This window comes from Micropterus dolomieu, linkage group LG04 (assembly GCF_021292245.1).
Source record: "Micropterus dolomieu isolate WLL.071019.BEF.003 ecotype Adirondacks linkage group LG04, ASM2129224v1, whole genome shotgun sequence".
NCBI classification, from domain to species: Eukaryota; Metazoa; Chordata; class Actinopteri; order Centrarchiformes; family Centrarchidae; genus Micropterus; species Micropterus dolomieu.
In genome coordinates this window covers 23737472-23749910 of record NC_060153.1, presented here as the reverse complement: position 1 = coordinate 23749910, position 12439 = coordinate 23737472, and the positions used below count along the sequence as shown (strand labels likewise).

At 43.1% G+C, this 12439-nt stretch overlaps 3 protein-coding genes across 8 annotated transcripts in view; all 3 read right to left on the bottom strand.

The window, feature by feature from the left end:
• cnnm2b (cyclin and CBS domain divalent metal cation transport mediator 2b) overlaps nucleotides 1-1929 on the bottom strand; it is a 37798-nt gene extending 35869 nt beyond the window's left edge. For both annotated transcript variants that reach the window (XM_046047980.1, XM_046047981.1), the window contains exon 1: nucleotides 304-1929. In XM_046047980.1, the coding sequence (XP_045903936.1) occupies nucleotides 304-1801 (1498 nt within the window). In that variant the 5' untranslated portion in view covers nucleotides 1802-1929. The remainder of the gene's footprint in view (nucleotides 1-303) is intronic.
• Nucleotides 1930-2237: 308 nt separating this feature from the next.
• Nucleotides 2238-7961, bottom strand: as3mt (arsenite methyltransferase). Its single transcript, XM_046048362.1, has 11 exons — nucleotides 7877-7961; nucleotides 7517-7565; nucleotides 7095-7222; nucleotides 6850-7000; nucleotides 6460-6596; nucleotides 6304-6373; nucleotides 6042-6123; nucleotides 5831-5962; nucleotides 4727-4866; nucleotides 4516-4638; nucleotides 2238-3638 (listed from the first exon to the last, which is right to left on the bottom strand). The coding sequence occupies exons 1-11, from the start codon at nucleotides 7891-7893 to the stop codon at nucleotides 3531-3533; spliced, it is 1137 nt and encodes a 378-aa protein (XP_045904318.1). The 5' UTR covers nucleotides 7894-7961; the 3' UTR covers nucleotides 2238-3530.
• A 177-nt stretch (nucleotides 7962-8138) lies between these two features.
• The window catches only part of wbp1lb (WW domain binding protein 1-like b), a 23582-nt gene continuing 19281 nt past the window's right edge, over nucleotides 8139-12439 (bottom strand). For all 5 annotated transcript variants that reach the window (XM_046048359.1, XM_046048357.1, XM_046048358.1 and 2 more), the window contains exon 4: nucleotides 8139-11736. In XM_046048359.1, coding sequence (XP_045904315.1) covers nucleotides 10910-11736 — 827 coding nt within the window. In that variant the 3' untranslated portion in view covers nucleotides 8139-10909. The remainder of the gene's footprint in view (nucleotides 11737-12439) is intronic.

The window sequence follows — 12439 nt, the reverse complement described above, 5'->3', positions numbered from 1 at the left end:
GGGCAAGAACCCCCCCCCCCCCCCCACACACACCTTTTTTTATAAACAGAGCAGCAGCACATGTACTTCTTGTATTATACTACCTGAGATATACTATTATAACCTGTCTGCCCTCACTCATCCAAGGGGGAGGGCGGACAGGTGAAAGGCCAGCCTGACCTTTGTGACCTTTTTCACTTGAGGGACAACAGACTGAAAATGAAGAAGCTCTCTGACTCCTTTTATCTAGCGGGCTTTTCATAACTTCAAAATAAAGTGAATCAGTGAGACCAGCTGTAGGCCTACTCTATCTAGCAGTCTCACCTTTTTTAAACTCCTCCAGCATTGCGTCCAGCTTGGTGTCATTGAACACAAAATGTAAAGGGTGGCTGTAAAACTTTGTGATGGTTTTGAGCGGGGTGCAATCATCCGGGTCCACAAACGCCAGGTCCTTGACAAAGAGCAGATCCACTATGTTGGACCTCTCGCCCTCGTAGACCGGGATGCGCGTGTAGCCGCTCTTCATGATCTCGGACATGGTGTTGAAGTCGAGGATGGCATCCCCCGGGATCATGAAGCAATCTCTCAGCGGTGTCATCACGTCCTCCACGGTCTTAGTCCTGAGCTCCAGCGCGCCCTGGATGATGTTCAGCTCCTCCTTCACCAGGTCGTTGTAGGGGTCCGTGACGCGCAGCATCTCCAGAAGCTTTTCCCGGTTGTACACGGTTCCGATCTCCTGTCCCAGAAGGTAGTCTAGCAGCTTGCTCACCGGATATGAAGCAGGGAAGGTGAGCAGCATGAAGAACTTGGTGAGGAATATGGTGTTAGCGCCGACAGCGAGGCCGTGTCTGGAGCAGATGGCCTGGGGCACGATCTCCCCAAAAATGACTATTCCAATGGTGGACATGACCACCGCTATCAACCCAGAGCCGGCGATATCATCCAGCAGGATGGTCAGCGTAGTGTTCACCAACACGTTCCCGAGCAGCAGCGAGCACAGCAAGTAATTCCCTTGGCTCCTGACCGGCTCTATCTTTTTGGCGTAATTCTTCTCCTTTTCCGTGCCGCAGTTCTGGACTATCTGGAGCTCCATGGGGTCCAGAGCCATGAGCCCCAGGTTCAACCCGCTGAACATACCCGACAGGCAAAGTAACATGGAGATGAAGATGACCTGGAGCCAGAAAGGCAACAGAAACTTTTTCTCCTCCACCACTATCACTTTGGTGTCGTCACCGTTGTGGTAGATCCAGGTGTTCTCCGTCCACGGGTCGTGCATCCCGGCCGCGGCCGGTGTCGCGGTGGCGATGCAAAGGTAATACGCTTTACTCCTCTCCGTCTTTCGCAGAGGTTTGACCTCAATTTCAACTATTCCCGACGTCTTTCGATTCAGGATGATGTTGGGCAATATTATTATATCCGAAGTCCTAATACCGCAGGGATGCAAGCTGGACGAGTCCTCTTGGCTCTGGTTATCCTCCGAGGAACTGTCAAGGCTCCCTACCGCCCGACTCCGCTCATGTTCCGTGAAAGCAATTTTGGACCAGGTCTCGTTGTTGATATTCTGCCCGTACACCCTTAATTTCACCCGAGACCGCTCACTCACCCGCAGGTAGCCCCTATCCATGAAGGAAATGTCGTCCGTGTCCTCCAGTCGGAGCCCAATGATGACGGTCTCCTCGGACCCTTCCTTGCCACTTGTCGGGGTGACACAACAGCCAGTGACAGTAAGCAAAATCATCGCCAAAGCTCGGACCCGGTTAAGTGACGCCATTTTTGCAGCGGTGGGTGCTTGGGATAACTGCTCTGCCATATTGATAACCATTGGCAACCAACCTCCTGAATGAAAAAGGCTTTTAAAAATCAGAGCCAGTCGGAGTCCGCCTTCATCTCCGCCGAGGGTTGCCGTGACTTGTGCATCGGGACCTGCTCGTTCCCACTACGTGTCCGACACTGACGACTCGCGAGCGCAGGCTTATGGGCCAACTCGTGCCTCCCCTGATGTCCCCGAGACAGGCGACGGTGGTGACCAATCAGGAGGGGCCGCTGACCGGGGGGCGGGGCACCCGCAACCTCCTTGGCGAATCAAATTCCAAAACAAGTGCACCTCATGTTAAGAGACAGACAGGACTCTACTCGTGACTTTTTTAACATATAGCCTGTGCTACTGCAGGAGATAACCGATGTGCATGATTAAAATGTATTTGATTTTAAAAAAATGACATATCAGTAAAGATGGACAAAGTAACACAAGCACAATATAATGCAAAATAAATTATTTTTTAATGTCACATTTGTATTTAAACTCTCATGTTGATAAAACTACATGGCAATTCGTTTTCTATTTATTTGCATTGCATTACACAGTTCATATAAGGGCCTGCTGATGCACCTAAATCCCCCTACATTCATGCAAAACTATGTCTCCTACAGAAGTGGTTCCCAAACGTTTTGACAAGTGAAATAAAATAAAGCACTGTCTACTTGTGATCTTCCATCACAGCTTAGGGCCTTAACATGGATATGAGTTATAAACTGTTCAACCATTTCCCTTGTCAGATTGTTTAATTTGAAGAATATCATAGAAGAGAAAAAGAGGAACCATTTCCCTTGTCAGATTGTTTAATTTGAAGAATATCATAGAAGAGAAAAAGAGGAACCATACTTGTATATATGTTTCTTTCTCCTTCTTTTGATCCCTTCTTAGGACCTCATGGGGTACCGTGACAACCAGGTTGGGAACCATTGCCGACATTTTATAGTTTCAGAATGGGTGTCTTTCAATCAGTGACTTGTACTGAATTTCAAATTACCTATGCACCTTCCATTCTTTAGCAGACTCGTTCTTGGTTTATGCAGCAGTGGTGTAAAGAACCCATTATATCATATGTACAAAAATGTAAATGGAACATTCAGTTGATTGACAACATCCATTGTCCTTTAACAGAAAATAATTAACACATCAATATAGATATTAGTTAGAACACTGATGCAAAGCTCATACAGATGCAAAACCTGCCAATATACTGCCTAAACAAATCAATTATCGTTAGAGGTAACACAACAGAACTAGTGTTGTTTGCTAAGGCAAAGGTCCTGATGAAGGTGTGAATGACATGGACATGGAATTTAGATGTCCAAGACTGTCGACAAATGGAAAAAAAATCTATTTATAAATATAACCAAATTATTTTGCAGTGTCCAACACTGTTCAAGATTACGTACAAGTTTGGAATCTTGTGTTATTTAGATGTTGCCTTGATATAAAGCCAAAGTAATTTTATTGATGCAACATTATTTTTCAATAAATTAAATTCATTGCATCTTCTGTTTTCCAGGAGAATGACTGTGAAGTGCGTAAAAACATCAAAGACAAGACACATCTATGTGTAAGTAAGGATTAAGTTGCTGAAATCTCATTTGAAATGTTACGAAGACACAACATAATGACATTGCATGTCGGCAAAACGAAGACAGTACATTTGAATTACTGTTAATTATTATGCATACACAGAATGATGCTGGGCCTGTATTTCTCAGTGCTCCTCCCACCATCATTTGCAACAGGCAGCAGACCGTGTGCTGCAGCATCCCCCTGTGGCTGAACCCAGACTTTGTTTCTCCAGCTGAAGGACCAGCTCGAAAGGATCCACAATGCCTGCCTGTATCAACAGTTCAATAAAGGCGGAAATCATTAGGAGTTTGCAGTTCCATGTAATAATTGTGTTACATCCGATGCAATTCTCACCTTTTCTTATGTTCTAGCCTTAAACACAAATGAATATCCTGCAAATTCTACAAGACTGCAGAATAAAAACTTGTTGCACACTGAGCTTTTAAATGGTTGGCTACTCCTGGTTTACGGATCAGACACTAGTTGTTCATTATATCTGCATTTCACAATAGCTGTGTTTTCAAGAAAAACACAAAAGGAGTTTAATTACTATTATCACCAACTACCTGTGTTGATTAGAGAAAAGTATCTCAGGCCTGAATTTACTTCAGAGAGGCAGTCAAAAGGTTGAACCAAGGGACACATTTTGATAAACCACTGAGATTTTCAATTCACTTTTTCGCTCCACAAAAACGAAATGGAAATCTCTTAAGAGCAGAGTAAAATGTCATGAGTGATTAAACGTTTAGGGTAGTCATTGAAATACGTAAAATGGTGTTTGTAGACGTGTGTGTGCACAGAATGACCATGAGAGCTGATAAGATGGCATTCCATTAGCTGAGAAGACAACATTCCTTCCTGTTCAAGGTTCCCCAGCAGGACTCCACAGTCTGGTTATGACTCCAAGACAGCTGCTTGACCTTGTGTGTGTGAATGTGTGCGTATGTATGTTTGAGTGGGTATGTGTGTAAGAACTTGCAGCATGCGTCCTGGTGCACACATGCATGTGAGACTATGTGCACAGTTAAGACAGTGGGGCACTCTGGGCGTGTCACACACTTGAAAGTGATACCACAAACATACTGACCTCTAGTGCTCAAAGAAAAAGACATTTCCACATCCAGGAATTTAGTTGTGACGCTGACCTTAGGTTTGACTCTGCGGAGCTCGCAGGGGCCACCCGGTGGCTGGAAAGTAAAGTCCTCTGACAATCTGGAATGGGACAGGATGGTGGCCACCTCTCCATCAACCTCCACCACTTCATCCACCTGTGAAATACACCCACATCTGACATAATTTGCATACGTGCATGAGAAGATAACACTGAGCTGCTCCTTTACCGCAGGATCTACAGACCTTGAATGTGTACTGACAGTCAAACTGGAAGCTGTCCTCTACTCCTGTAATGTTCCCGTTATATACGACCTGACTGGTCTTTGTGTTGCCTTTAGGGACCTTGAAGAGGCGGTATGTGGCAGAGACAAACTTGAAGTCACCTGTATTGCCAGAACAGGTATGAGAGAATCAACAAATGTCTCAGGAGTCAACCTGAAATACAACAATATATAATTTACTGTTTGATATATTCATTTAACAATTAATAACTGACCCTCAAAGTATAATTGGTATTCTTAAACCTGTTTTCACAGATTTTGGTGTTGAAATGACTAGTAGGTACAAAACATTTTGGAATCAGTGCAGTAGATGGTTTTAACCGGCAACTGCGAACTGGCTGCATTGGCTGCAAAGTTTTCCTTTGGGGCCATTGTGCCCGTCAAACTAACATTACGACACCGTCATCTTCCTGCAACTACTTGCCTCTCATGGGATTTTAGAGTGAGAACTGTCCTTGAGCAAGACTTCTGCTTCTGGTTAAAAACAAAGGATGTCACTGGGAGTCACTCGTACGGATCCTTTCCATGATGTTGTCATACACCTGGTATAACAGTCTGAGCCTGTCAGTGGCAAAAAGATGCTTTTTTTGGACGTAATTCTGATGGGCACAATTGCCCAGAAGTAATATGCATTTTCAACACCAAAATACTTGAAAATAGGGCCCAGGTTTAAAAACACTAAAATGTGCACCAACACAATTAGCAGTTACCGATACCAGTTCAGTAGAACCCAGTTTAACCTGCGTTAAACATTAACCAGAGTTGTGCAGCACAAATTAAGTCCAACCCTAGTACCTAATTAAAAATACATACAACATAATTAAAAGAGGCTTTACATTTAAGTTTTGTCTTAAAATAGATTGTAAAGTCAGTGCAACTACACAATTTATCCAGTTTGAGCATGAATGCTTGTTACTGCAACCCACCCTGTGCTACTGTTTAGAAACAAGCAAACAAGGCAATACAAAAAATAAACAAGTAACAAATACATTTTATCAATTTTATCCAATTATATTAATAAATTTTTTAAAAATTGTATCAATAAATTAAAAATATAGTATCAAACCTAGAATTTCCTGCAGTTCTTTGTTGTCGACAGTGATGCCACTGGCTGTAACCAGCCGTGGTGGGCTGAAGCCCGCTTCTTCAGCCAATCGCAGCAGATCCTCCCACCACAGCGCTCCACCAAGACACTCACCTACCAACATAAAATGTATTGTGATATTTTGGCACGTGTCTGTGAGCTTTTATGGCAGTAGGATATTAATTTGACGCACCCCATAGGACTTTGTGTTTTTTAATCTCCTCTGTTAGTCTTCCACTGCTATAGACGTCACTGAAGTACAACTCACCACCATCCTAAAAGATCCACAGTCAAACAGTGTATGTAGTGAATCTATCAATGCAAACTACATAGACTAATAGGTTTAATAAGTCATGATTAAAAATGGTTTTGCCTTTTGTCAAGACATTCTTATCATGTTTTGTTTTTGTTTTGATTGGAAAGGGAGTCCAACGCTCAAGTGAAAAGCACAGTACCTTGAGCACGCTGTACACTTCAGCCAGCACTCGCTTCTTGTCTGGAGAGAGATTCACCACACAGTTGGAGCTATGGGAGAAAAATCAACGTTTCTAACACAAATTATTTTACAGCTACACAGCATTAGCATCCAAAACAAAGAGAGACTTCCATACATAATGATGTCAAATGAGCTCTTTTCCAGACCCACTTCTCCTAGGGCTTCAAGGTAGCCCCAGACAAAACTGACATTGGGCTTCTTGTAGCCAAACTCTTTCATGTGATAGTCCAAATATGTCCTGGCCACTTCAAGCTAGAAGAGAACACAGACTTGAATGAAGCATCTACTTTCGGTGCACATTTAATTTGGAACAGTCATAGTGCTATTTGTCAGAGTCTATAACATTTGGTTGCATTTGGGTCTTACGCAGTACATAAATACTGTTGTTTACATGACAGTGACAGCCTTCCCTAATAGTCCGAGGGGAGACATTTTTACTTTGCCATATACATCACCGACAGTTCACTGTGCACTATAGCGACACTGTGATGCTGATGTGCATTACCTGGTCCTCAGTCATGTCAATGCCAGTGACATGGCCCTTCTCGCCCACCAGCTGGCTCAGCACATAGCAGTCCCTCCCACTTCCACTGCCCAGGTCCAGTATCCTGCAGCCCTCCAAGCACTCTGGCACCACCAGACCACAGCCATAGTACCTGAAAGGATACCCATTACAAGTCTCAGTGGATCAGTGATTGTTGCGGTGTAATTACATCTAAAGCAACAACAGAGAGTGTACAGCCCAGCGACCTGGCAGTAACCTCAGGGTGCACTTTCTTCAGAGCCTGGCAGATGAAGGCAGGGATTTGCTGGGATGGAGCCACACAGGCATTGGTCTTCAAGTCTGAGGAGTTCTTCAGCACCTTGCCATAATAATCCTGTTTGAGCACAGAAAAGCTGGCTGTAGGTTTAGTTGCTCCTCAACATACAGAAGGCTGTCAGCAGTTTGCACACGGTAGGCAGGCGAGCAGTGAAAAACTGTTAGTGTTGTCTAATAAAAGGGCCCCTTAAAAGCTCAACTTTTCTCGGCGAACTTACATTAAGAGTGTACAGAACAGTTATGATCTACAAAATAACTACTCACAAGACAATGTGAGTGTTTAAGCTGAAGCACTTGAGCTAGGCTAGCGACCGCTGTGAAGTGACGATGACAGTATCGTAAGTTACATTACCTTGACGTGCACGTGAACGGCGCTGTCAACGAAGCCTTTTGCACCCGCACTTAAAAAAGAAGTTTTTCATAACTTATGTTAACTTCAAATTGCATCACAGTTAAGTTCCTGTTATAGCTCTCTACTAAGTCAAGACTGCCGGCTAGCTGCAGCAAATGAAACGTTACATTATTCCACAAGTTTTTAAATGTACATGTTGTTATTTAATACGTATCATGTAATGTTACTGTAAAACAAATGTCAACCGTCCCACGCTAACGTTGAGTGAAGGTTCAAATGTGACACACGCCACTCGCTCGACTTATAATGCTAGCTACATGGAAATTAAACAAGATACGAAGCATGTTACAAGGTTGTTACCTCTTCCCTTCAGCCATTGTCTCGCTGACAAAGTCCACAATTTGTGCAACCAACCCAACCAGCGAAGGCAACGAGTGCAAGCCAATCAGAGGCAGAGTAGGCCGGGTCATGACGTCACCATCCTGGGAGAAAACAACTTCCGGAAATCATAGCTGAACCTGATCCAAGTCCAAAGAGTATGATGTTCGTTTTTATTTATTACTTATCTTGAGATGTGCAAGTACAGCTTCCACGCAATAATCACACTTACATAACAGTCAGCTTGAATTTAAAATCGTATGTTTATTGAACATACACCCATCATGGTTGTTGTAGTAAATGGCTTATGATCAGAACATTCAAAGAATATGTGCAAAACCACCTTACACACACACACTGGTGAGGAAAGAAAACGTGTCTTTGGCAAGATGCCCCTGAAATTGTTAACTCATCTACTGTGTTGTTAGTCAAACGTACCCTTTGCACAACTTCAGGATTAAGTCTCAAAAGAAGTTATATCTTTCTTTAACAGAAAAAATAATACCTACACAATGAGAGAAAAATCTGTCCATAACTATAAAACTAATGATTTCATAAATTACGAAAGCTAATATTTGGTTCACAAACATGTTACAGAATATTAAAAGTGGTTCTGAAATTTTATACAGTTCCAATAATTGTTTAAAGGATTCAGCTGAAAATAGCTCATCTTGGTAATACATGTACCACAATTACACAACATTACTTTCTAACTCACAAAAAGCATGAACATATACTGTAAAGCACTTTAGAGTGTGTTCAGGCATTGATGGGTACAACTAAGTCATCTTACTGTTAATACAGAAAGTTCGTCTTACAATTGAACATATGCTAGACATTCTGGGATCCACTGCTAGATTGTTTTAGGGTATATGGCTGCAACATTTGTGCTCGACAGACATTGCAATTTGTGCCTTTTTGAGGGTGCTCCAAGGAAAGTCTGTAGTGTCACCAGTTCCAGTTCATTTCAGAGGGGAAAATATTTTACTTAGCTCAATTTGTTTTACATTAATGTGTGTTCATTAATCATCAAATCAACATCTAGTGTGTTACAGCTCCCGTAAGATTTGGTTAGGTTTAAAACATTCAGGATCTTAAAGGCATTTCAGAGTCTTCCAAAGAAGATACATTAATGGAACTGATAACTTATTAATGCTCCAAGTCTGTTTTTGTGTGGTCTTTGTTTTACATCTGCAGTGCTGCGTTATACATGTTGCTTGTTAACTTGTACTGTTTGTCCATCATAAAAAAACACATGCCTGTCAGAAATATCGTATTGTGCAAACTCTTGTTTATAATAGACATATTTAGATATTAAGAATAACAAAAGACAACAATCAAATTGTTATTTTATTACCATATCTGTTTCTTGGTCTTTGCTTCTGTTGTTTTAGTTTATTTTTTATCTAGCTGTCATTCCAAAAGAGGGATTTTTCCACTCAGCAGGCCGCAACTGTACATGAAATTTTATTCTTAAATTGTCCTGTTGGGTTAAATACTTCTGTTGGTGTGCACACTGGCCGTTTGCTCCTCAACAATGGCCATTATAGGATTAATCACCTTCACATAAAGTTGAGTAATGGATGAATATCCCTCAAATGATGAAACCCCAATACACTAAAACGTGTTTTTTCGACCTAAAAAGGAGCATTTCATCTCTCAGATTGAAAATCACAAATACAGAAGACAAAAATAAGTTAACAAACCATATTTTGGTGAAAATCACACTAGTCCAGATGACTTAAATCAGCCATAATGGACCCTTCAAGAGGCTGTTGTGAAAAGTTTGGTTAATGAATACCACGGCTAAAGCATGGTAAAATTGTGCTAATATGAAAATCCAATACAAAGAGTGTAAATGCATATGTTTTTATACTGTATAGCTGGTGAAGGTGGTAATCTATTGATGTGACTGACGTAAAAGTTTGAGGTCGGATGTTGCCCATCTGTAATCTCTAAGAAGCTTACTATTCTTTTCTTGGTTCTTTTCTCAGTTTCACTAAAGCTTGTTGTTCATCACAATTCTGCATTTTTGGGGGGGTTAGGCACGTACTGCAAACATTCAAGGAATACATTTTTAAAAATTATTGTGTATAAAGTGAATCTGTTGCATTCCCTACTAACAATTCTCAGAGGTCCATTTCTTACAGACTAATCATGTAAGGCAATTTAAGACTAAATTAATGAAAGCATTTTCTGTTAAGATTTTTTTAGCTGAAAGCTTCATTTATAAAGATAAATATGTTTTGTGCAAAATAGGAACTGCTCACATTAAAATTTGTTAATGAACCTCTCTAACACTAGCCGGGCAGATAAAGAACAACAGACAGCACAAGGCAGAGCGGTTTTTAAATCGCTGAAAAAGCACTTTCGAAGCACAATTCTAACGGCACATCCCACACGGCCTTGTTCTAGTGTCCCTGTACTGAAATCAGTTTGCATAAGCGCACACAGTGGTAATCCCACACTGCACTCAATCCACAATTTTTACGTTTCCTGCCCGCAGAGAACAGCTTTGCAGAACTGTTGCAAGCACCTGGTGAGGAGAGCTGCATTCATCCTGGGCAGTGATTGTCCTGACGTCACAGCGTCAGCTATTGAGTCTGTGACTGTGTATCGGTAGCTTTCGTTGTGTGAGAAGGACAACTGTCTGTGTGTGTGTGTGTGTGTGTGTGTGTGTGTGTGTGTGTGTGTGTGAGAGAGAAGTCTCAATTGCCAGAGGCTGTTAAAGGGCTTGTGCTGCCCAAATATAACCCCAGATACACAGGTTAAGGCCACTGTTCCAGTGTGGGGAGGAGTAGGCTTTCTCAACCTTTGGATCTCAGTGGTTTTTAGTTGAGATTCTACATCCTGCTCCCCACCTGTTTTATCTAAGATGCACACATTCATAAAAATACTCACTTAGGAAGCATTTAGACATAAAACACTTGCTCAAATGCAAAAGCTTATGCCTCTACGCTCTGTCTCAAGTACTCTCTCCTTCCCTCTATGACACAAAGGTGTGTCAACTGTGTTTCAGCCCTGCGGTTCATTGCTGGTGCTGTGGTGCGGTCCCTCCTGCTCGTTGATGGTGTGGAGGAGGAGGCACACTGGAGGGAGAAGCGAAGCGCTTCCTATCTGGTGAGACGGCTGAGGAGGTCCTGATGGCCCCCGCACGACCCGCCTCTCCGGCCCGCCCAGCGCCTGCTCCTCCTCTACACTGAAGGAGGCTCGATGACCGCAGCTGTCACAGAAGTCGCCCGCCTCCTCCCCCTCCTCCTCGTCATGTCCCTCGCACCCCAGCAGGCTCTCTAGCTCCCTCAACTCCTGGCCTTCCTGGCCTGTCCCTCCAGCTCCACTTAAACCGCTGCTCCCACGTGTGCCGCATACACACACCTCAATCCCAGAGTCCCCAGTGAATCGCCTCCTCCTTCCATTGGGGAGTCGATCTTTGTCCTCAGCACAACCCTCTGACAGGTCCTTCAGCAGTGCGTCCTTGCAGGAGTCAACCCCACCTCCACTCCTTTTCTCCTGGCAATTAAGTCCCTCCCTATTGAGCCCATCTGACAGCAGTATCATGCCTGAATCTTGTGCTGTCTGCATGGACTTGTCAGGCTTTGGTCTGAAGTCTAAGGTGGGGGCCTGTGGTTCCTCTATGGTGGGCCTGCAACACAGACCGTCGGAGACCGGGGTCACCGGAGTGGGCTGGATAGTTGGACAGTGTCTGTCCTGCTGCTCAGGAGCCAGTGGACTAGAAGCCACGGGGGATGGGCCTGTGTGTAAGGCACTGTATGGAGGGGGAGGAGTCGGTGGCCGGTTGACCACCTCTTCATAGTCAGGCAGGAGGTAGTTTGGCAGAAACCCTGAAGAGGAAAAGATGGAAAAAACAAATAGCTTAGAGTAGAAAAGCACAAAACTAATTACATTTTGCAAGGCAAGCAACATGTAGATAGGTTAGTGTTGACTTTAATAAACACCACGGTCTGACCCTGAACATTTCAGTGAACTTCCCAGACCACTATTCAAGCATTCCCAAAGCAGTAGAGGGAAAATGTGACAAAACAAGCTAATTTCTGGGTCAGTTCTATGCAGAGGGCTGTTGCAGCACTGTGCAAGATGGTGTTGCAACACTGGCGAAGTACCAAGAGAGCAATGCTGGCCGTTTCCTGAAAACTGGGGCATGCAAACAGGGAAGGTTCTGAAGCTGTGTGAAACCAGGGATACATCTCAGTGCAAACATTACACTTGAACCAGGCACCACCTGCTTTACTGCTCACTATGTAACTACAGTTCAGCCCCAAGGTTTTCTTTTCAAGAGACAATGAAGGAAGCTCCTGGACTAAATGACATGGTCACCTCTACAACAGACACAGGTTTAAGTCGTACACTTCAGCTGGTCGGTCTAGTAATGGGGTTGTGTAATAAAAGAAATTGTATTTAATAACAAAACAATTATACATACAATGCATTTACAATACTGTGCGTACCAGCATTAATTTAATTTTTGTGGGTACTAAAAACTGCATCTCCATAACAATATATATATATTTTTGTTTTCCAACGAAG

Bases quoted from the DNA above. Each gene is read 5' to 3' on its own strand.
- as3mt (XM_046048362.1), bottom strand. The intron at 4,639-4,726 runs GTCTGTAGATCC...TGTATTTCACAG, and splicing joins ACTGTCAGTACACATTCAAG to GTGGATGAAGTGGTGGAGGT. The intron at 3,639-4,515 runs GTCAGCGTCACA...CTGTTGATACAG, and splicing joins TCCGCAGAGTCAAACCTAAG to GCAGGCATTGTGGATCCTTT.